General features: G+C 39.1%; 1 protein-coding gene across 11 annotated transcripts; it reads right to left on the bottom strand.

Moving 5' to 3' along the window:
* Window positions 1-41: 41 nt before the first annotated feature.
* On the bottom strand, window positions 42-9,661 carry LOC104229225 (sterol 3-beta-glucosyltransferase). 11 transcript variants are annotated; one of them, XM_009781824.2, is made up of 15 exons: window positions 9,436-9,658; window positions 7,787-7,858; window positions 7,181-7,265; window positions 6,871-7,013; window positions 6,370-6,440; window positions 5,854-5,935; window positions 5,437-5,538; window positions 5,009-5,064; window positions 4,381-4,535; window positions 3,617-3,833; window positions 2,269-2,484; window positions 1,943-2,002; window positions 1,668-1,707; window positions 551-772; window positions 42-277 (listed from the first exon to the last, which is right to left on the bottom strand). In XM_009781824.2, exons 1-15 carry the CDS (start codon window positions 9,499-9,501, stop codon window positions 221-223), a joined length of 1,644 nt encoding a protein of 547 aa, XP_009780126.1. In that variant the 5' UTR covers window positions 9,502-9,658; the 3' UTR covers window positions 42-220. The 11 variants fall into 11 exon arrangements, 9 of the variants coding, with proteins under 9 accessions (XP_009780126.1, XP_009780128.1, XP_009780131.1 ...); XM_009781826.2 differs by having other exon boundaries at window positions 3,617-3,728; XM_009781829.2 differs by having other exon boundaries at window positions 4,381-4,415; window positions 9,436-9,657.
* Window positions 9,662-25,256: the final 15,595 nt, after the last annotated feature.

Genomic DNA, 25,256 nt, shown 5'->3' with positions numbered 1-25,256 from the left:
TTTTAACCAAATCAAAGAATAAATGCATGGAAAATCAGATCTGCAGTTTAATACTCCATATTAGTTCAACTATCAAGAAAGGGGTGTCTACAAAAGTGTGAAAGAAAGAGAAAACCCTGACGAAAACTTTAAAATGCCGTTAAATTGTTACAAAGAAAAGGATCCACTACTACTATAATGTAATACCCAAGAAGAAAAAGAAAAAAAATGAGCGCTAGTATTATTGACAACTTCTTAGCTCTTCCTTTATGACACGGACTGCTTCTGATACTCCATCCTGGATATTTGCCAAAACCAAGCAAGATGTTAAAAATGTCACTTAAATCTTATAATGCTAAACGAAAGTAGTAATTGAACACACTACTTTCAGCTCAAATCACTCATACATATGCAAGAATACTATATAAAATATAAATATATTATAAATCACATCAATTTATGACCTGTTAACTTTAAATCTTAATTTTGCCTCTGGCTACAGCAGCAGCATGCGAAACATATTATAATGTAGCATTATATTAGTTTATTCATCACCAGGAATTGATCCTACCTCATTTGACAATTTATTAGAAATCTGCAAAGCACGGGCTTTGACTTCAGAAGACCGTGCATGGTCCAGGGCCCTCACAAGCATGTTTGCAGCTTCCTTGATGTAGAAATCCTCATCTGTATCTGGCACCAAATGTTCTCTTCTCAATGGCTCGGGGGCAACACCAAGCCAACACATCCTCTCCGCCCAGTAGAATTGATCCAGCATAAATGGACATATCACCTGCCATTGTAGGAGAAGCTGAATCAATTTCCAACCTTTGACCTATACTGAACTAAAATCTTAATATCAAACATCAATCCTAGTTTCACCACGTCAGTCGGAACATTCCATGACATCTTCTTAACAGTTACTCTATCAAAATACACTTCTGACCTTTATGCAATTATCGGTCACATGAGCTTATATATGATGGTTAATATCAACCTGGAAAGTCTCTCTAAGCTTCCTTTGTCAGTTTAAACAATTTATTATAACAAAATACTACTATGCCAAATCGCAAGCTAATTGGGGCGGGCTATATGATCCATTATCTATTTTGCTCCATTTAGACCCGTGCCATTCCAATATGCAATAATTTAAGTTCTTTTAACACTAAAAGTTCTCTACATTTCTAGTGGCATGCAAATCTCTTTAAGTAATATATCATAATTTTGCCAAAAAGCAATGAAGTAATATGCTTTGATTAATGATATCTTCTTCCTCACAGAAAGCCCACATATCAGGGTCATTACAATAACTTCTCTACATTAATCTTTCTCACATTTCCACTCCACAAAAATGAATATTACTACTCAAATAATAAATGAGATGATAGTTAAGTGAAAATTCCACAGATTTGAAACCTTATAAAGTAAAAAGGAAAAAAAATTCAAGGTTCTTCCTAAATATACCAAGTTTTCCAGACAATGAATTGCTTTAACAATTGAAATTTCTTCATGCCAATAACTCATTTATGGTCCAGATGCAGGCACTGTCTTCATAATGTCCATCACATAAACTAAAAACCATACAAGCCATTCTGTTAAAAAAACAAAATGGTTTTCCAGAAATATTAAGGGGTTGAAAGACTTCAGAGATTGCAAATAATTCCAAAAAAATCAATGACGAAACAAACCTGAGGAACTCCAGCCTGTAAAGCAGCAGCAGTGGATCCACTGGGGATGTTAACACCAAAGATAGCAGCAAATTGTCAATAACAAGGCACATAATAGTTAATTCTCTCTCTCACCCTCTCTCCCTCCCTCCCTCCCTACCTTTCTCCCTCTCTCCCTCTCTCTCTCTCTCTCTCTCTCTCTCTCTCTCTCTCTCTCTCTCACACACACACACACACACACACACACACACACACACAGGAAGAGGATAAAGAAACTTAAATGAAACACATCAAACCTTCCACCGTGATGGATTGCAGCTGCACATCTTGGAAACAGCCAGTTGTATGGGACGGAACTTGGAGAAAAATAAGCAGATATCAATTACCAGAATAACTGTATATGACATTTTAAATAGCTTCCTAACTGTTAGTTTAAATCCTAAACATGGAGTATGGAGATTAATAAGTATTGAAATAACCAATAACCATTTATTATAAGAAAATGAAACATTACTTCCAGTTTTGCACACCTTTTAGAGCAAAAACATACTCCAAAAAGCATAACTGTAGACTTCTAGTTGAGTTACCAAAGACTCAAGTAGATCCAGTATAAAGAACTTACCCAGAGAAACAAAAGAGTCGACCTCCGAAAAGAGAAACTCCTTCATTACTCCAATGTGTTTGTTCTGAACAAGAGGATGCTTCCTTGGCATATGACTCAATTGCTGCTTCTAAAGGTTTATACCCAGCTGAGAACAGAATAAATCTGCAACCCGATATGTCTAATGCAGTTCCAAGCACCCGAAGGAATGCACGAGGGTTCCTCAGGAAACCCATGCTGCAGAAGAGACAATAGACAAGTTCATGATAAGAATGTTCTCAGACAACAGCACAAACAAAATTCAACTAAAGCTTGTCCTGCAGAAAAGTATACATGTCCGAAACATAAAAACGAAGGAATCACGAATTGTAACCACCAAAATAAATGTGTTAAATTCTATGAAAGGAACAGAAACTTAAACTAACTATAGTTCCTCCATTATAGACTTACTAACCTGAAGGGCCACACTTATTTTCTTAGTACTAAATATCAAAGGGAAAATCCCATATATAAGGGTATGAAAAACGTAGGGAATCTTACACAGCTATGACTCTTCGCAAGGACCAACTGATCGTCTATGCCAATCGGAACTTGATTGGTGCTCCAAAGCTTTTCAGTCAAACATAAAGTACTACTAATACGTAAGCTATTTTCAATCCCGCCAAGAACTCTACAGTTTCTCTCATTCCAGACTGTCCTATTTAGTACAATCTCCATCTGTCATACTGAGATGTTTTGGATTATTATGGACCATGCTGGGATGGTAAAGGATTCAGTTGGGGTTTTAGAAGACGAAAGCAAAGATGCAGGGCATGGGATATTACTCTGCTAGCTCTTATGTGGGTTGTTTGGACAGAGAGAAACACGAGAGCTTTTGAGGGACTCGAGCTTGATTTTGTATATTTGAAGAATAGCCTCTATCTTTGATGTCGTTTTGCTGAAGCCATGAGGTTCCTATTTGTATGGGGATTGGTGCAGCTGCAGCCATGAGGTTCCTATCTAGTTTTGTAGGCTCTACTTTTTTGGTATACCTCTTCTATACGGGAGTAGTTCTCCCCATTGTTAATGAAATCATTTCTTGATAAAAAAGAAAAAATAATTTCTTAATAAAAAAAGAAAAAGTAGAATCGCCATCTGATTTGACATAAATCAAGAATTCGGAGATTCACTTATCAGTATTGAATTTAATGCTGCTTTAATTATTTTGGTCATTCAAGAAGAACAGAGACACACTTAAAATGAACATAAAAAATAGATAGCATAAACTAACTTGCAGACAGGAAAAAGACCATCCATTAGTCCCTTAAAACTTAAATAGTGAAAGAAGAACATAGCTTTGCATTAAAAAAAACCTCAAATGTGACCTTACCTTCCAACTGAACTCAGTCCTATGAAAACAGGCAGCTCTTTAGCAGGAAATTCGATGAAAAACTGCAAGCCGAGGTGGGCAGAACACAGTTTGTTTTGCTGATTCAAATTCCCTGAAATACCAGATGCAGAGATTTCTGCACAGTCATTGCATGAAAACTGCCATTTCCTGGGAGGAAACCAAAAGCCACAAACCCACACTTTTGATGGCCAATAACCTAAATAGTAAAGGTTTTCACTTATCAGCTCAATAGCAACAGAAAACCACAACAGCTTTCTCAATACGGCTTCGTTAATTATCACCTTTTGCATTGACAAAACTATCTGAGAGAGGTGGCTTAACAATCTTGTCTTCTCGTCACTTTACAAAGAATGTAGTTTGATTATCTTACATAGCCAAAGTACGGAAAATTTTTTAGCCTTAAACTCAACAGAAAACTTGTAATATAGCTGGATTTACTCTAAAATAGAACAGCAAAGTGGGTTTCCACTAAAATGTACGATTAGAATTTTAGAACTCAGTAGAAGAAAACAAGGCACAGATATACATTCTGAGAACCATCAATGTGTTTCCTCATCTAAGTTGCTCCGACATGGCAGTGTCACCAGGGCCATGTCTTGAGTCTTGAAAAACTTCAAGTTATATTAAAAATAAAAGCCATATGATTTGAGCAATTAAATTATTGGCATTTATTCCTGTGCCAAGGAAAATGTCCACATGGAACTATGAAGAGATATCTAGAAATATTTCAACATAATCCATACCAGGGTATTCGACAATTTCTTTGCTAAATCCATACCTGTCATCAAGCCACTGTATGTCAGAAAGCAGTTCTTCTTTACAAAAGGTAATACAGGCACCAGGATAGTGCATGTTAGAAGAGAATATACGTATGTCAGAAAGTGCAATAGCAGTTTTCCTGTTACAATTAACAGACCATGGAAACATATAAATCAAGATGTCAATAACCTATAGGTCAAGGTTAAAATGCCAACTTGTTTTATTTGTAATACATCAACAACAGCAACCCAGTGAAATCCCACTAGTGGGGTCTGGGGAGGATAGTGTGTACGACCTTACCCCTACCCCAAGGGAGTAGAGAGACTGTTTCCGATAGACCCTCGGCTCAAGAAGACAAAATACTTTGCAAAATAATCTTTAAACAATTTTCCCCTGTCGCTCTGTGTAGAAAGAGCAACATGGTTAATGGAATACCAAATCTCAGGTAAGCTCTTCACCAGGAAGCACCTTGCATAGAAATTTTTTAAAAAGCTAGTAAAGACAATATTAATTCTTTTATACACCTTGAAGATTTAGCCTATTAGTATCTTCTAGATCTCTATAGTGTTCCATAGTTCCATAGATGTTCTTTAGCTGGTACAATAATCTTACAATAGTAGAGGAGACGGGAGCCTCTCATGGAATGTTGGAAGACCAGTTACAGGATCCTGCATTGAATGAACAACCAGTAAATACAACAAAGCAACCAAATTAACAGAGATACAATAGGAGTGAGCACACTCGTTGTTAACCAAAGAACCATCGATCCAAAACAATTTAGTTTATGGGTTCAGTTTTTGGTAACTCGAATTGGCTACTGGTTTTTGTTTTGCAAAATCTAGGTTCCATTCTGTTTTCAGATACCGGAAGAAACCGAAGTACCTGATGAACTGCTCAAAAAACTGAACCGTGCGGATCAGTGATTGGCTTGCCCTTTTAAAGCTGAAAACTGGAACTGACTGAATTCCCACCCCAAAGCTTTGATGAGAAAAGAGGGAAAATAATAGGAAAATTGTCATTGGCAGAAGTGGAGGACACACCGTAAAAGGAAAGGCACTCAGCTTCAGGTCCAAACTTCTCCATGAGCCCCACTCCTCAGCGAAAAGTGGCCACATCCAATGGATGACATCTTTCCAGCCAACCTACCATCAGCAAGTATGCAAAAGCCTTAACTCATACAATCACTGTCTTAAGTCACAGCGAAAAAGACTAAAATGCATTGGGAAGGACCTTATACAACATTACGGGCTTGAAACAAAGTTAAAGACTAGTCAGCAGGTATTAGCATAACTGCAGAAGCTTATACCAAGTGTACGAAGTAAGGAGAATTTACTAGAATACAGCCATAAGACCATATATTAACAACACTTGAACAGTTTAAATGAAGAATGGAACTGATTTTTCAAAAGAAAACCAGCAAAGCGATATACCAAGTGGCTACATAATTCATCAAATACCTTGTGACTGGGAGCTTCCTGGAGATACTTATATAAATCTGGAAGTTCTTTCCTAAATTGCCGTTCAAATGATGAAGGAGCACTACATTGCATGAGACGAAGAGCTGAAAGTCAGAAAAGTAAGCAATACGGCTTCTGCATTAATACCCAACCAAAGCCTCCAGACGCTAGAGGATGTTCAAATGCCTAAGATGCTTCAGCAGGAACAGATGAAGATGTGAAATTTTACGCATAAGTGACATATTCATCAGTTTAAATGTTTGCATTCCTCTCCAAGTTCCTAGACAGGTATACCTACTAGTTGGAAAGAAAGTAACTGGTATGTCCAGAACCATGAAGTTCGTGATAAGATGTTCATCATGTTCATTGCCATAGGATGCAAGTCCATAGTTTTCCAATTAACCATTTGAAGGGCCATAAATTGTCGTAACTTTGAATACATACTTGAAGAACAGAGGTGAAGACAATACGATTTGTTATCAAAAGAAAAGGAATTAAGAAAGTTTCTCTTGCTACCTATAAGGAACAACATAAGGAGCAACCACAATGCAACGGATCTGAAAAAGCTCTGCAAGACTCCAACCTTCCTGAAGTCAAGTTATAGAAATAAAGAAAAGAAAACGTTGTGACTTTCACAATGAGAACAACTCAAACTCTCACAGTTTAATGTTCATCCAACAATTCTGTTTTATATTTTTTCAAAATTTCACTCCGATAATATATCATTTAAATCTGTCCAATTCTTTTTCCTCCCATTTCTTCGCCAGTTTTTAACACCATAGGAACTCATCCTGTTGACGATGACTTTACTTTCCACATATCAATTATCATTGAGAGCAACTCACACCCTCATCCTTCCCCTCCAGCTCGGCCTCCCCCCTCCCCTCCTCAAACTTTACAGCGTTACTGGTAAGGGGATATATTCTCCAAGCTCATCTTATAAAAGTAATAAAATTCTACTCTCCAAAAATTAAAATTAAAAGGGATGAAGAACATTTAAAAGCCCAGAGAATTTACCAGAGCAAAGAAATTAATAGCAATAAGATCACCCTCCACATTTGGGACATCTCCAAAGATATCCTCAAAGATCAAAGTACACTCATGCCTATGATTCTGGGTAATTTCCCTTTTGTGGGCAGAAAAAGTAACCTCCGTTGAACCTGACCGTAAAATTACCAATAAGATCTTGTGAATTTACTGAAATTCATTCTCATATTTGTATGTAAGTTGTTACTGAAAATGATTTATCCAAGAGGAACATGCAATAATTGACTCACAGAAATTAGGACAAGGAAAAACATTATCAAGCTGACGAAAAGTGACATACCATAATGTTCAAGAGGCGAAACGGCAGGTGGTGATGAAACTGGAATATACATAACTTGATTTGCTCTCAAGTGCACTCTCAAGTTCTGTCATGAAAAAATAAAGAATGAAATAAAAGAATACTCTGAAGCATTCAGTGTCAACTTTCTGAAATTTCACATAATTTATGCTAAAAGAAAAAAGGAATTTGGCTGTGCTATCCAGCCTAAAGGTTCCTTAGAAGGTCAAAATTATCAAGGTTTATTTCAGGGTATGCTGATCTCAAAATAGATCAAAAAGTGGGCTGGGCTTTAAATAAAAATAATATGCAAAGAAGAAAATAACATACCAAAAGCTCTCTGCTTAAAATTGTGACAAAAGCAACAGATTAGAACTGTTCTGCTTTTGATTTTGTTAGCTCCATGCACATAGACTAGTTTTTTGTCAGCTAGAGTAACATTCTAAATAGATTAGTTTAGTCTGTTATTTTTGTAACTTGTTAGCTTCCTGCTATAGCACAGACAAATATGATGAAGCTAACAACATCTCTTTTGTAAACTTTGCATCTTCTTGATGCCAACAATGAATCTACTTGCCAAAAAAAAAAAACTCTTCCACTTTTGCTAACCTCATGAGCTGAATGAGTTATAAAAACCACTTGATATTGTTCCTGATCACTAGCAAAGGCTGCAGCAATGGCCTGTTCATCAAGGCATTTTTATTAAAAATATATCCCAGTTCATGGAACAAGGAAAATAATAGCTCTATACAAGTAATTTTAAGGTTCATGCAAAAATTCTAATTAAATTCCAACTAATAATAACAATGGAGAAGGGAATATACAAGGCCTCCTCACGAAATTCGACTCCAGTGCCAGTACAGCAAAAAATTCAGAAACAAACTAAATGAACTTGGAAGGGGAGCCTTAGCGTAACTGGTAAAGTTATTGTCATGTGGCCAGGAGGTCACGGGTTCGAGCCATGGAAACATCCTCTTGCAGAAATGCAAGTAAGGTTGCGTACAGTAAACCTTTGTGGTCCAGCCCTTCCCCGGACCCCCCGCACAACGGGAGCTTAGCGCACCAGGCTGACCTTTTTTTAAAAAAATAAAAAATAAAAAACTAAATGAACTTGGATATAGTTTAACTCATTTTAAGATCTAACTGGTGTTGCATATCTTCTCTATTATATGATAAACAAACATTGTCTAAAAAGCACACCAGTTGCAGATCCACTTATCACGAAATCTCTTATACGTCTAATCAGTTGAACTAGAAATTAATTAGTTATGTCCTATCAGTTTACACAGTTATGGCATAGTTCGGGTTCCCATCAAACATAGCTCTGAATGTGTCCCACAGTTCTCGACATTATTATTGCACATTTTGAGGGTGAAGATCTCCACTGGGATACGGCCAATTGCCTTTTGCTTAGGTATTTGCAATTTTCTAGGTCTTTTGTCACTCCAAATGCAAAGTGAGTTACTCTCTCTATGGCATTTTCTTTTGTTGCCTAAACGCTCTTTGTTTTTCCAATGATAAAATCCGTTAACCATGGAGCATACTCAATGTGTATATGGTAGAACACAAGATCTTCTGCTTTATACCAAATTAGATACACTATTACATCTGAAATAAAGTTTAGTTCTGACATCAGAATTATGTTTTCTCACCTAGTTCATGTGGTTTATTTATAGTCTCACAGAATGTTGCTATCAGAAATAAAGTTTAGACGCATCCAATTGAAAGAGAACTAGTCATCTTTCTCTCCAAATTCAAAAGCCACAATTCCTGCCACTCCGGGAAGCAAAAAAAGATATTTAAGTTGCTTTGAAATCATTTTTCATTACTCGGCTCTCGAAATTCTTTCATCACAGCAAAAATATTCACACTATTTATGAGTTTGTCATTTTTTCCTTCAAATATCTCAACTCCTACTCCATATCACTTGTTTCAAGGACCATTCAATTGTTATCTATCTTGATTATTAAAAGTATCAGCACGATACCGCTCTCGTGCCCCAACCCTCACTTTCAACAGCTATCAAGTGTCACTAAAAACACTAGAAATAATCTTTAAAACAGTTTTCTAACTAAGAAAGCAGCAAATCGTTGTTTGCAGACATGGCCAGCGTCAGGGGAAGAAAACTATTTCAATATAGAATGTAAGATAAATTCACAATTAGATGCAATAACAAAATCAACGACAGCGTGATATCATTACAACATAATACACACACAAATGTAAAGAGACAAAAGGGAGAGGAGGAGGAAAGTTACGGCAACAGGGTAGACATCGCCTTTAGTTCCAAAAGCCATGAAAACAGCCCTTGGTTTGCTCTTCATCTTGCTTGCTTTTGCCCACCAATTCGATTCCTCACATGAAAACTCCCAGCTTCGTTGCCTTAATATGAGGAGAATATTCTGTGGCAGTTAGCCAGTCACATGAAAAAGCAATTTGTAAGTTCGAACTGCGATGTACAAGTAGCAATCAGAATGCAGTGATTTATAAGTCGCAATGTACAAGTCGTATTTACACTGCATCTATAAGTCGCATTTGGCTTGTCACGTCCCAAAGTTTTTGACCAAGTCCCTTATCATTGGAGCACTTCTTAAAATGTGTAGTTAGTTTTCACACTCACCGTCTTTTTAATTTACTTATCGAAAATATATTATAAACCAACATCCATTAATAGCATAGAGCTGAAACTGTTACTCATAAAAATTTCGGTTGATTTTTCCAAAAAGAAGGTTAAAATTTGAAAAAAATAGAGTTGTCAAGATCACTTCTAGGCATATTATTGAAGCAAACGAATAACCAGATTGTATTATCACTTTTAGTTTGCGCTAGAAACTATTTACATATGGTTGCCGAAAAAGTATATAAAATTTGTATAATTTTTATGTATATAACATACAAAATATATATATATATATATATATATATATATATATATATATACAAAATTTATATTTTTTGGCAATTAGTTTTACAACGGCTATACAGTGTCATTTTCTCATTAAAAGCTGGCATAGAAGGGGATATTTTCAAGGTCAAAACTTTAGAAGACATTATCTAAAAATGAGGAATTAAAGTGATAATTTGCGTTATCCAATAAAATGAGAGGAAACGTTTTATTTTAGAGCAGAAGATTTACTTCATGAATCAGAGTTGGTTAACACCGTTAGTTTTTTAATACATTCTGTCAGTGAGACTAAAAGTGCTCCACTTTAGCATACTTAAGGGACTAAATATGCTCAGGTTAATATTTAAGGATTAAAATAGTCATACCCTCAAAGATAAGGGACAATATTGGTCAAAAATTGAGGTAGTATTTTCCCATTCTGTATTCCCGTTTTGGACTTCCTTTCATATAATTTTTTTTTTTAAAAAAATAGAACTCTTCATTTATAATTTTTCCATCGACAATGACTTATAATTTTTTTCCAAAAATGTAATTTGTGTTATAAAATAAAGACTCTAAAGTAAAGATAAGTATAGAGAGAAACTGATATATTATTCGAATTCAAACTGATGTACATAATGAACTGAAATCTCCTCTATTTATAGAATAAAGGAAGTTGTTGTGTAGTACTGCAAGTTGCTGTGTAAGCTGTTGTGTAAGCTGCTACTATACCAGATATGGATAATCTTCTACTAAGAGTAATGTTTATAATAACGGAGTACTGAAAGGATAAGCTCATTATACCCGGTATGGATAATCTTCTATCGGGGTAATATTTACCCATAACCGTGTATCGAAAGGATAAGCTTATTATACCCGGTACGGATAATCTTCTACCAGGGGTAATGTTTATCCATAATCGGGTACCGAAGTGATAAGCTTCTTCAGGAGGATTATTCTCAGTAGAGTACTAAATAGGTAAACATATTTACAGCGGAGTCCCATATGGATAAGCTTCTTCGGGAAGCTTATTTACAACGGAGTACTAAATGAACATCCATAATATAATATATTCATAACACTCCCCCTTGGATGTTCATTAAAAGATAATGTGTCTCAATAAAACCTTACTAGAAAAACCCTGTGGAAAAAAAATCCAGTGAAGAAAAAAGAGTACACATATTTAGTAATACGCATTGTTGGCTGCCTCATTAAAAACCTTATAAAGAAAACCCTTTGGGCTAAACCTTAGTAAGGGAAAAAGAGTACAGCGCGCATTTTACTCCCCCTGAAGAAAACCTTATTTCAAATATTTGAGTCTCTGCATTCCAATCTTGTATACCATATTCTCAAAAGTTGAAGTCGATAAAGACAATCTGCTGGATTGTCACTTGAACTATTTGATGCACATCAATGTCACAATTTTCCTGAAGATCATGTGTGTAGAATAATTCTGGTGAAATATTCTTCGTTCTATCTCCTTTGATAAATCTCCCTTTAATTGGGCTATGCATGCAACACTATCTCCGTATAATATTGTGGGTCTTTTATCACATTCCAACCCACATGTTTCTCGAATGAATCACTGATCTCAATCATATGCATTCCCTGCTTGCCGTTTTGAGATCGAGCTTTGTGGGGATCGAATAAATAACCTGCATCTGCATAACCAATACAATCTGCACCACTTTTGCTAGCATTAGTAAGATAAATAAGTGCATCATCTACACCGAGATAGAGTATTTCAGGACCAAGGAGTTCCCCATCCTCTTCTAGAGGTTGGAATGGATCTTTATTCACTTCAAGTGATTGAATATCCATTGGTGTACTTAATGGGTACACTTTGTCCATGTAAAGGCATTTTTAAGACCCTTTTGGAGCTCTTCTAGAGTTCCAATAAGATTTATGCCATCAACATAAATAATAAGTATAACAAATTTTGATGACATTTTCTTTATAAAAATATATGTACAAATAATATCATTTATCTAACCTTCTTTCAGCAAATTTTCACTGAGGCGATTATACCACATGCGCGCAGATTGTTTTAAACCGTACAAAGATCTTTGTAATTTGATCGAGTACATTTTTTGAGACTTTGAATTATATGCTTAAGGCATTTTAAATCCTCCAGGGATCTTCATATATACTTAATCAAATGAGTCATATAGGTTATGCCTTGCATTTAAATTGCATGACATCTCCAAGTGTTTGTACTGCATGTCTGATCCTCACAATCTTTTACAATATTGTGCAATATATTGTATCAAATATATCGTTGACGATCATTTTGTATCGGTTCCTAAGCAGCATAACTTGTTGAGATCTCATAACTTTCTTTATTTTTAGGTACCCGAACTTCTTCTGGAGTTTCATGAAATGTTATGTCGTGGGCTCTTTTAGAGCTCATTTCCTCCTCATTATGATCATTTTGATCATTTACTCCTATCATTTTTCAAAGATTGTTACCTTTGTAACCGATCGATTTACTACGTTTCATGCGTGTAGTAAACTTTATCCTTCAGGGACTTTAATTTTAATAGGAGCATTTGCAGTTGAAATATAATATTTAATTTTCGATCAGCAAATGCTTCTGGCATTCGACTTGAATTATCTTATAAGTGAGGATTATATTAATGATAATTCGATTCATATAGCATATTTTTTAGCTGTTTATTTCATCCCCCAAATGCTAGAAAAACTAACATATATCCCCAATCATCTTTGGGAAACATATCTTTGTGTATTATAGTAGACAAATTAATCATATACTACACAATAAAAGATAGTAAAAATATTTGGTTTCTGATCCTAAACCAATTGTGAAGGGAGGACCTATCATATATTGTTGGTCTGGTGCATACAAGTGCTGTTATATGTAATTTAAAAAATCTTATACCAACACATGAAGCTTTGTTCTCATAAGTAATGGTTTAACCATTAATAAGAGGTATTCAATGCTAAACCAGCTTGGATATAAACCAGCATTATCAAGATGAACTGTCTTGATTTCATAATCTGAAAATTATGCTCTTAATCGAGAAAAACAATTCCATATGCCAAACTGCAGGTTGACAATAATTACACATGTAACCATATCATATATGCATCTATAAGTGGTTCATATGATAGGTGAACGGACCCATATTCACCTTTTATATATTTCAGAATCAGGGGTCTTAGTCCCAACTTTAAATGGTATAATCATTTATTATGAGAACAAGCAACACATGAGAATTCTTGAAGAATCTTCTAGTTCTTCAGTATATGCTTATCTGAATTCTCAAATAGCTCATTTAAAAATGGCAAATGAAAACTTCAAGTTTATCATGGCATGTGCTATCTCTTATTAAACTTCTGGTTTACTATGGCATAAACTTTTGCATTAGTAAACTTCTGATTTATTGTGACTACTTTTGCTTTAGTAAATCTCTGGTTTACTGTGATACATGATATAGTACAAATTAAAGAATAAGGCGGGTAACTTCTCACATACATATTATTTTACCCCTTATGATTGTGGAAACATGAAGATTATCAATCTTTCAATCATTTGTAGTCTCAATATGATAGTCATTTGTATTAGTAAACTTCAGGTTTACTACAACATATGTTTTGACTATAATCATATAATATGAATGATATATTTGTATATAAGCTCTTCGAGAGCCTTTAAATTGTCCACAATCAAATATTATTCAGACACTACTTGTGGCATGTGTCTTCTAAAAAACAGTTAGCCCTTCGGGAGCTTTTGATAAATTTTGTACTACAAAATATTGCTCAGACACTTCTGATGTCATGAGAGAAAATCATAATCAAATGAACAATATAAAGCCAATTCTAAATTTATAAATGACGAAAATTAAAAATTTTAATATTTCTACCACTAACTTTGTGACAAATATCTCCTTCAAGGAGAAATACCGTTAGCATCTCAATATTTTGTATCAATGCGGCAACCACATAGTCATTGCATCCTTTAAGGAGAGATACACAAGTTGTTATTTCCTTCGGGGAACTCAATAACTAACCATAATATATTAATGTGGTTGTAGTAGAAAATATTCTACAACAATGCTTTTGTCTTAGAATGATACTTAATAAAATTATCCAAGATGTTTTACGTACAACAGGTACGTGCAACTATGATATTTATGCCACAAAAATGATATTTATATTCTTTGTCATTCTACCTCTTCAGGAGGTGAGTTGTGTTATTTCTTCATTCACTCCACGAAATGAAAATATGCTTCAAAAATAACTTTGAATAGCTCATTATTTTGTTTAAGCACATAAAGACACAATTTCATAATATTTTCCTACTTCAGGAGAAAATTTTAATTGTTTTACTACTTCAGGAGCAAATTTAAAATACGAAATATTGAGTATATATTCTCTCGATCATATTACCTCTTCTGGAGGTGAATCGTAATATATTTACATTAAGAGCGCATTCATATTTAAGGCTTTATTAATATTGTCACATTCACTTTAGGGAATAGATTAATATTATTAAAAGTTCTCATCCTTCAGGAAATCGAACATAATTATCTGAAGGTGCAATAACCACATTAAATTGTGATTGCGTCTGACCTCTTTTAATATATTTGCTACTTCAGGAGCAAATCGAGGTAAGTATGTAATATAGAGAAATTTTCTCTAACTTATCTTCATTGTAACCATAGCAAGCCTAAATTATCACTTCTGGTGGTCATAGCATATACCACTTCTGGTGGTTAACAAAATTTAGTTACAATGAGATATACAAAATATAACCATTTCTAGTGGTTGTATATTTCTTGCAAACTCTCCTGGAGTTTAAGTGGATTTAACGATGTTATTCACTTTGTAACCCTTTGTCACAACCCTAACCCCGAACTCGGTCGTGATGGCGACTCTCGTGAAGACAAAGGCCAGCCAATTAAACCCAATTCACTTTTTGAAACAGTTAAACAACATAAAAGCAGTCTAAAACATGATTTAATAATACTAAGTAGCGAATAATATCAATAAAGTGTGGAAGTACAATCCGAAACAGCCCTAACCGGGGTGTCACAAGTCATGAGCATCTAACAACACTGAATACTCAAATGTAACTACAGAGTTTAACACTAAACTAAGGACATAAGGAAAAGAGATAGGGAGGAGCTCCGGGCTGCGAATGCCAACAACTACCTAAAGACTCCTCGAGATCCGCCTGAAGCTGGAATGAATCAGCACTCGGGAGCGGGACCAGCTACGCCTGAATCTGCACACAAGGTGCAGGGAGTAAAGTGAGTACTCCAACTCAGTGAGTAACAAATGTAAATAAAGACTGAAAGCAAGAAATCATGTAAGGCACAAAGCATTCTATAAAGAAGCAGTAAAACCATTTAGAATTAGTAAATCAGTGAAAGGTAGGTAAAATCCTTTAACTCAAATGTAGTTTCATGAAAAACCTTTTTCAATAATTAAGCAGGTAATTGGCAGTCAATGATGAAAAATAAACACATAAAGGCTCGCCCCTCGGGCACAGTATCAACAAATCCGTCCCTCGGGCAATACCTTAGAATAGTACCATCCCCCCGGGCAATCACATAGAACAATACCAGCCCCTCAGGCTCAATCTCACATCACAATGGGTACCCGCGCTCACTGGGGGTGTACAGACTCCTGGATGGGCCCCTTACAGCCCAAGCGCAATATCAAGCCACCTCGTGGCATCATCACTAGGCCCTCGGCCTCATATCAATCAAGCCACCTCGTGGCGTACATATTCCAGGCCCTCGACATCATAATCAGTATCAAATGTTTCCTCACAACATAGACCATCGGCCTCACTCAGTCAAAAATTCTCACAAGCCACTCGGGCAATAGTAAAGCAGTGTTTCTCAGCCCAAACATCATTTAAAAATATCATTTAAGTATTAAAACTGAGTGAACATGGCTGAGTACAAAAACAGTAGAAAATAACATGACTGAGTTCAAGTATAAAGTCAGAACAGTGAGGAAATACCAGTAAAAATCCTCGAAGGGTTCAAATAGTTGGCACAAGGCCCAAATATGACATTCAACCCAAATAATGATGATAGCAAATAGATTTCAGTCAAACACATGGTAAAATCATCAGTCGGGACGGCCATGTCGCAATTCCCAATAGTACACGACCCCACGCTCGTCATCAAGTGTGTGTCTCACCTAAATATAGCACTACGATGTGCAATCCGGGGTTTCAAACCCTCAGAACATCATTTACAATCATTACTCACCTCGAACCAGCTAAATCACTAGCTCGCGATGCCTTTACCCCTCGAATAGACCTCCACGCGCGTCGAATCTATCCAAAATCAGAACAAGGACGTCAAAATATACTAAGGGAACAAAGCCCAAGCAAAAACAATCAATAAAAGGCACAAATCCTGAAATTACCAAAACCCGACCCCCGGGCCCTCGTCTCCAAATTCAGAAATTTTTAGACCAATAGATTCCTTGTCTCCCCACGAGTTCATACATATCAAAAACATCAAAATCCATCCACAAATGACCCTTCAAATCCCAAATGTTTGGTCTCCAATTTCAAGCCCTAGTTCTTTAATTTTAGGCTTAGATTCCATGATTTTCTAGGTGGAATTCAGATAATAATCGAGTTTTTAGTACAAAATTCTTATCTCCAAACGTTTCCCCCATGAATCCCTCTTCAATCTCCTTCAAAAATCTCCAAAAACGACCATCTATGGAGGAAATAAGCCCCAAAATCACGGACAAGACGAGCTTAAAAACCTTCTGCCCAGGCCCAATTTCCTTCTTCGCGAACGCAGTCAAACCCTTGCGTTCGCGAAGCACAAATTTACTTTGACCAACTTTCACTCTTACGCGAACCAGACATGACCATCGTGAATACGATGGTTCCTTAGACTTACTCTTCGCAAACGCACTACCTCCCCCGCAAACGCGATGAACAACTTGACCTCAACCCAGTTGACCCAATTCCTCTACGTGAACGTGAAGCCCTTCTCGCGAATGCGATGCTTCACTTCCCAGCCCTATAAGAACGTGAAGCCCTTCTCGCGAATGCGAAGGCCAAAATTCCACTGACTCTTTGTGAATATGAGGGTCCACTCGCGAACGCGAAGAGTAAAAACCTGCAACAGCTGAACCTGCAACTTCTGCAATTTTCTTAACTCCAAAATGATCCGTTCAACCCCTCGAAACTCACCTGAGGCTCCCAGGACCTCAACCAAAGGCACGAACACATCCTAATACCTTATTCAAACTTCTTCCAATCATCAAAACACCTCAAATAACATCAAATCACCCAAAACACATAGGATTCAAGCCAGACTTTCAAAAATCTTGCAAATTCCGCTTTTGATAAAAAATCCAACCAAATCACGTCCGAATGACCAGAAATTTTGCACACACATCCCAAATGATATGACGGAGCTACTACAACTCTGGGAATTCCATTCCGACCCCTATATCAAAATCTCACCTACCAACCGGAATCGCCAAAATATCAACTTCGCCAATTCAAGCCTAAATCTACTCCGAACCTCCAAAACTCATTCTGATCGCACTCCTAAGTCCCAAATCACCTCCCGAAACTAACCGAACCACTGGAACTCACATACGATCCCTCTAACACATAAGTCAACATCCGGTTGACTTTCCAACTTAATTTTCCTTAAAAGAGACTAAGTGTCTCAAACCTTACCAAAATCATTCCGAATTCGATCCGACCAACCCGATACCACGAAACACGGATGAACAGAGCATAAAGAAGAAGAAATGGGGAAAACGGAGCGGTAACTCATGAGACGACTGGTCGGGTCGTCACATCCTCCCCAACTTAAACAAACGTTCGTCCGCGAACGAATCAAGAAACATACCTGAAGCCTCAAATAGGTGAGGATATCTGCTCCGCATCTCCCGCTCGGTCTCCCAGGCAGCCTCCTCCACGGGCCGACCTCTCCACTGCACTTTCACTGAAGCTATATCCGTTGACCTCAACTTTCGAACTTGACGATCCAAAATAGCTACTAGCTCCACATCATAGGTCAAATCATCATCCAATTGAATCGTGCTGAAATCCAGAACATGAGATGGATCCCCAATATACTTCCGGAGCATAGAAACATGAAATACCAGATGCACACTCGACAAGCTGGGTGGCAAAGCAAGCTCATAAGCTACCTCCCCAATCCTCTGAAGCACCTCAAAAGGTCCAATGAATCGCGGACTCAATTTCCCTTTCTTCCCAAATCTCATAACACCCTTCATGGGCGAAACCTTCAACAGAACCTTTTCACCAACCATGTAGGACACATCCCGAATCTTCCTATCAACATAGCTCTTTTGCCTTGACTGCGCTGTACGAAGTCGCTCCTGAATCACCTTCACCTTTTCTAAAGTATCCTGCACCAAGTCTGTCCCCAATAGCCTAGCCTCACCGGGCTCGAACCAACCAACTGGAGATCTACATCGCCTCCCATACAAAGCCTCATACGGAGCCATCTGAATACTCGATTGGTAGCTGTTGTTATAAGCAAACTCTGCAAGCGGTAGAAACTAATCCCATGATCCTCCAAAATCAATGACACAAGCACGCAACATGTCCTCCAGTATCTGAATAGTGCGCTCGGACTGCCCATCCGTCTGAGGATGAAAAGTTATGCTCAACTCCACCTGAGTAGCCAACTCTCTCTACACGGCCCTCCAAAACTGCGAAGTAAATTGAGTACCCCTATCTGAAATGATGGAAACCGGAACACCATGCAAGTGAACTATCTCTCAGATATAGATCCCTGCCAACCGCTCTGAAGAATAGGTAGTACACACAGGGATGAAGTGCACGAACTTGGTCAGTCGATCCACAATCACCCAAATAGTTTCAAACTTCTTCAAAGTTTGTGGAAGTCCAACAACAAAGTCCATAGTGATCCTTTCCCACTTCCACTCAGGAATATCCATCTGCTGAAGCAAGCCACCCAGTCTCTGATGCTCATATTTCACCTACTGACAATTGAGAAATCGAGCTACAAATCCCACAATATCTTTTTTCATTCTTCTCCACCAATATAGCTACCTCAAATCTTGATATATCTTCGCGACACCCAGATGAATGGAATACCGTGAGCTATGGGCCTCCTCCAGGATCAACTCCCAAAGCCCATCTACATTGGGCACATATATTCGGCTCTGCATCCTCAACACCCCATCATCACCAATGATCACATCTCTGGCATCATCATGCTGAACTCTGTCCTTCAAGAAAAGCAAATGCGGATCATCATACTGGCGCTCTCTGATGTGATCATATAAGGAAGACCAAGAAACCACGCAAGCCAATACCCGGCCGGGCTCCGAGATATCTAACCTCATGAACCGATTGGCCAAGTCCTGAATAGCAACTGCAAGAGGTCTCTCCCCAACTGAAATATATGCCAAACTTCCCATACTCATCGCCTTTCGGCTCAAAGCATCGGCCACCACATTGGCCCTTCCCGGATGGTACAATATAGTGATATCATAATCCTTAAGCAACTCCAACCACCTCCGCTGCCTCAAATTGAGATCCTTCTGTTTGAACAAGTGCTGGAGGCTAAGATGATCAGTAAACACCTCACAAGACACAACATACAAGTAATGCCTCCAAATCTTCAACGTGTGAACTATGGCAGCCAACTCCAAATCATGAACGGGGTAGTTCTTCTCATAGGGCTTCAACTGACGAGAAGCATAACCAATAACTCTAACCTCCTGCATCATTACACAACCAATGCCAACTCTCGAAGCATCAAAATACACGGTATATGAACCTGAAGCTGATGGCAAAACTAACACCGGAGCTGTGGTCAAAGCTGTCTTGAGCTTCTGAAAGCTCTCCTCACACTCGTCCGACCATACAAACGAAGCACCCTTCTGAGTCACCTTAGTCAAGGGTGATGCGATAGATGAGAATCCCTAAACAAACCGGCGATAATAGCCTGTCAAACCAAGAAAGTTGTGAATCTCTATGGCTAAGGACGATCTGGACCAACTGTGAACTGCCTCTACCTTCTTCGGATCAACCTGAATACCCTCGCTAGACACCACGTGCCCCAAGAAAGCCATTGAACTGAGCCAAAACTCACACTTGAAGAACTTTGCATAAAACTTATCCTCCCTCAATCTCTGCAACACAACTCTCAAATGCTCCGTGTGCTCCTCCTGACTACGCGAATAAACCAAAATATCATCAATGAAGACTATGAAAAACGAGTCGAGATAAGGCCGGAACACGCTGTTCATCAAATACATGAAAGCTACTGGGGCATTGGTTAGCCCAAAAGACACCAGCAAGAACTTATAATGACCATATCAGGTCCTGAAAGTCGTCTTAAGAATATCCGAGTCCCTGATATTCAACTGGTGATAACCTGAACAGAGATCAATCTTGGAGAACACTCTCTCTCCCTGAAGCTGGTCAAATAAATCATCAATACGAGGCAAAGAATACTTGTTCTTAATTGTTACATTGTTCAATTGCCTATAATCAATGCACATCATCATTGTACCATCATTCTTCTTCACAAATAGAATCAGCGCACCCCAAGGTGACACACTAGATCGAATGAACCCTTTATCAAGGAGTTCCTGAAGCTGTTCATTTAACTCCACTGGTGCCATACGATACGGTGGAATATAAATGGGTTGAGTGCCCAGCACTATGTCAATACCAAAATCAATATCCTTATCTGGTGGCATACCCGGCAGGTCTGCAGGAAACACATCGAAAAAATCCCTCACAATTGGGACGGAATCAATACTAGGAGTCTCGGCACTGACATCCCTTACAAAGGCTAAATACGAAAGACAACCCTTCCCAACCATACGCTAGGCTTTCAAGAATGAGATCACTCTACTAGGAACATAATCAGTCATACCTCGCCACTCGATCTATGGCACACCCGGTATAGCCAATGTAACTGTCTTAGTATGACAGTTCATAATAGCACGATACAGAGATAGCCAATCCATGCCCAAAATGACATCGAAATCCACCATGCTTAATAATAATAGATCCACTCGGGTCTCTAGACCCCCAATAGTCACCACACGCGACTGGTACACACGGTCTACAACAACAGTATCACCCACTGGAGTAGATACATGAATAGGTAAAGCAAGAAACTCACGGGGCATACCCAAATAATGAGCAAAATACGAGGACACATAAGAAAAGGTGGAACGGGATCAAATAATACAAAGGCGTCTTTGTGGAAGATTGAAACAATACCTTTAATGACAACATCTGAAGTAATAGCATCGAATCTGCCTAAAAGTGCATAGAAATGGGCCTAACCATCCGTTGATCAACCTCCCCCTCTGGGGCGACCCCTAGCTGACTGACCCCCACCCCTAGCTGACTGAGTGGGTGGTGGTGAAGAAACTGGCGCTGAAGCCGATGACTGGCCTCTCTGCTGAGATGAACTAGCAAAACGACGAGGACACTACCTCTACATGTGACCCATCTCGCCACACTCATAACAACTCCCAGGTGCTGGAGAAGGGGACTGAAGGGAACCCCTCACACCAGAGTGACTAGCAGATGTACTCGGCATAGAAGAGCCCTAAACTGATAGAGCATGGGTCGAACTCTAAGCTGGAAGGGCACTAAGTGATGGCTGGCCCTGATGAGAACTGTGAGAACCATGACCTGACGATGCCCCACGATAACTTGGGCGAGCTGGCTGAGCAGGCCTAAATGGACATCATCTGTCGTGCTGAAACTGACCCCTCAAAGGAGCACCACTATAGCTACCAGATCATCGGGGCCTCTTGGCCTCCCTCTCCTCTCGCTCCTGGCGATGAACAGACTCAATCTCCCGGTCAATATCCACAACCTCCTCGAACGTAGCACCAGATACCCTCTCCCTGGTCATGAGAATACGGAGCTGATAAGTAAGACCATCCACAAACCTTCTGATCCTCTCTCGATCTGTCGGAACCAACCAGATGGCATGACGAGCCAACTCAGAGAACCTAAACTCATACTGTAACACGGTCATCTCCCCCTGACACAACCACTCAAACTGCCTACGCAGCTCCTCTCTGCGAGACTGAGGCACATACTTCTCCAGAAAAAGAACGGAGAACTGCTGCCAGGAAAGGGGTGCTGCACCAACAAGCCTACGCCTCTCAAAATCCTCCCACCAAGTGAAAGAAGCTCCTGAAAACTGATAAGCGGTAAAAGCGACCCCGCTGGTCTCCAGAATACCTGCAGTACGAAGCATCCTCTGACACTTATCCAAAAAACCCTGGGCATCCTCGCCCTCTGCACCGCTGAAGGTCGAAGGCTGAAGTCTACCAAATCTCTCCAACCTACACTGCTCATCCTTCGGCATGGCAGGAACTATGTAATCCTGAGCAGCTACAATCGGCTGGGCTGGATATGCCCCGGCATCTAAAGTCCCTGCATGACCTGCTCAGGTGTGCGAGCGGTAAGAGTCTGATTGCCTCCCCCGGCCTATGAAGTAGTTGCGGCTGTAGTGGCTGAAACCGCCTGAGCCAGGCTAGTGCAAACTGATAAGATCTGAGCCAAGGCCTCCTAAAGACCCGGAATCACAATGGGCACAGCTGGTGCCTGAGCTGGTGTTGCAAGAGCGTCCATAACTGGGACCTGATCCTAAACTGGGGCAGATGGTAGATCTGCATGTGCTTACCTAGCTGCTCTGCCCCTACCACGACCACGGTCGTGTCCTCAGCCTCTGGTGGCCACAGCCGGTGGTACTGGTGGTGGTCCACCTTATCCGGTAGTGCATGTCCTCACCATCTGTGAGAGAATAGAACAACAGAAGTTTAGTACTCGGATCAACAAGTCGCACGAAAAGAATTTCAAGAATATGAAGTTTTTCCTAAAGGTTCTGCAGCCTCTCGAGGATAAATACAGACTTCTCTGTACCGATCCGCGAGACTCTATTAAACCTGCTCATGACTCATGAGACCTATGTAACCTAGGCTCTGATACCAACTTGTCACGACCCTAACTCCGAACCCGGTCGTGATGGCGCCTCTTGTGAAGACAAAGGCAGCCAATTAAACTCAATTCACTTTTTGAAACAGTTAAACAACATAAAAGTAGTCTAAAAGATGATTTAATAATACTAAGTAATGAATAATATCAATAAAGTGCGGAAGTACAACCCGACACAGCCCTAACCGGGGTGTCACAAGTCACGAGCATCTCACAACACTGAATACTCAAATGTAACTACAGAGTTTAACACTGAACTAAGGACATAAGGAAAAGAGATAGGAAGGAGCTTCGGGCTGCAAACGCCAACAGCTACCTAAAGACACATCGAGATCCGCCTGAAGCTGGAAGGAATCAGCACTCGGGAGCGGAACCAGCTACGCCTGAATCTGCACACAGGGTGTAGGGAGTAAAGTGAGTACTCCAACTCAGTGAGTAACAAATGTAAATAAAGACTGAAAGCAATAAATCATGTAAGGCACAAAGCATTCTATAAAGAAGCAGTAAAACCATTTAGAATCAGTAAATCAGTGAAAGGTAGGTAAAATCCTTTAACTCAAATATAGTTTCATGAAAAGCCTTTTTCAATAATTAAGCAGGTAATTGGCAGCCAAATATGAAAAATAAACACATAAAGGCTCGCCCTTCGGGCACAGTATCAACAAATTCGCCCCTCAGGCAACATCTCAGAACAATACCAGCTCCTCGGGCAATCACATAGAAAAATACTAGACCTTCGGGCTCAATCTCACATCACAATGGGTACCCGCGCTCACTGGGGGTATACAGACTCCTGGAGGGGCACTTTACGGCCCAAGCGCAATATCAATCCACCTCGTGGCATCATCACTAAGCCCTCGGTCTCATATCAATCAAGTCACCTCGTGGCGTACATATCTCAGGTCCTTGGCCTCATAATCAGTATCAAATGTTTCCTCACAAAATAGACCCTCGGCCTCACTCAGTCAAAAATTCTCACAAGCCACTCGGGCAATAGTAAAGCAGTATTTCTCAGCCCAAATATCATTTAAAAGTATCATTTAAGTATTAAAACTAAGTGAACATGGCTGAGTACAAAAACGGTGGAAAATAACATAACTGAGTTCAAGTATAAAGTCAGAACAGTGAGAAAATACCAGTAAATATCCCCGAAGGGTTCAAATAGTTGGCACAAGGCCCAAATATGGCATTCAGGCCAAATATGGCATCCATCCCAAATAATGATGATAGCAAATAGATTTCAGTCAAACACGCGGTAAAATCATCAGTCGGGATGGACCAAGTAACAATCCCCAATAGTACACGACCCCACGCTCGTCATCAAGTGTGTGTCTCACCTCAATATAGCACTACGATGTGCAATCCGGGGTTTCAAACCCTTAGAACATCATTTACAATCATTACTCACCTCGAACCGACTAAATCACTAGCTCCTAACACCTTTGCCCCTCGAATCGGCCTCCATACACGTCGAATCTATCCAAAATCAGAACGAGGACGTCAAAATATGTTAAGGGAACGAAGCCCAAGCGAAAACAATCAATAAAAGGGTACAAATACCAAAATTACCAAAACCCGACCACCGGGCCCACGTCTCGAAATTCAGAAATTTTTACACCAATAGATTCCTTATCTCCCCACGAGTTCATATATATCAAAAACATCAAAATCCATCCACAAATGACCCTTCAAATCCCAAATGTTTGGTCTCCAATTTTAAGCCCTAGTTCTTTAATTTTAGGCTTAGATTCCATATTTTTCTAGGTGAAATTCACATAATAATCAAGTTTTTAGTCCAAAATTCTTACCTCCAAACGTTTCCCCTTGAATCCCTCTTCAATCTCCTTCAAAAATTTCCAAAAACGACCAGCTATGGAGGAAATAAGCCCCAAAATCGCGGACAAGACGAGCTTAAAAACCTTCTGCCCAGGCCCAATTTCCTTTTTCGCAAACGCGGTCAAACCCTCGCAATCGCGAAGCACAAATTTACTTTGACCAACTTTCACTCTTACGGGAACGCAACATGACCATCGCGAACGCGATGATTTCTCATACTTACTCTTTGCGAACGCACTACCTCCCCAGCGAACGCGATGAACAACTTGACTTCAACCCAGCTGATCCAATTCCTCTACGCGAACGCGAAGCACTTCTCGCGAACGTGATGCTTCACTTTCCAGCCCTCCATGAACGCGAAG

The sequence above is a fragment of the Nicotiana sylvestris genome, chromosome 1 (assembly GCF_000393655.2).
Source record: "Nicotiana sylvestris chromosome 1, ASM39365v2, whole genome shotgun sequence".
NCBI classification, from domain to species: Eukaryota; Viridiplantae; Streptophyta; class Magnoliopsida; order Solanales; family Solanaceae; genus Nicotiana; species Nicotiana sylvestris.
Note: the sequence above shows the minus strand (reverse complement) of the source record. Positions and strands in the feature narration are given on the sequence as shown.

Coding starts and splice junctions, on each gene's coding strand:
- LOC104229225 (XM_009781824.2), bottom strand. CDS start 9,501: ATGAAGAGCAAACCAAGGGCTGTTTTCATGGCTTTTGGAACTAAAGGC. Junction 7,014..7,180: donor TTCGCCTCTTGAACATTATG/GTATGTCACTTT, acceptor TTTTACGGTCAG/GTTCAACGGAGGTTACTTTT. Junction 3,834..4,380: donor AGAAATTGTCGAATACCCTG/GTATGGATTATG, acceptor TTTACTATTTAG/GTTATTGGCCATCAAAAGTG.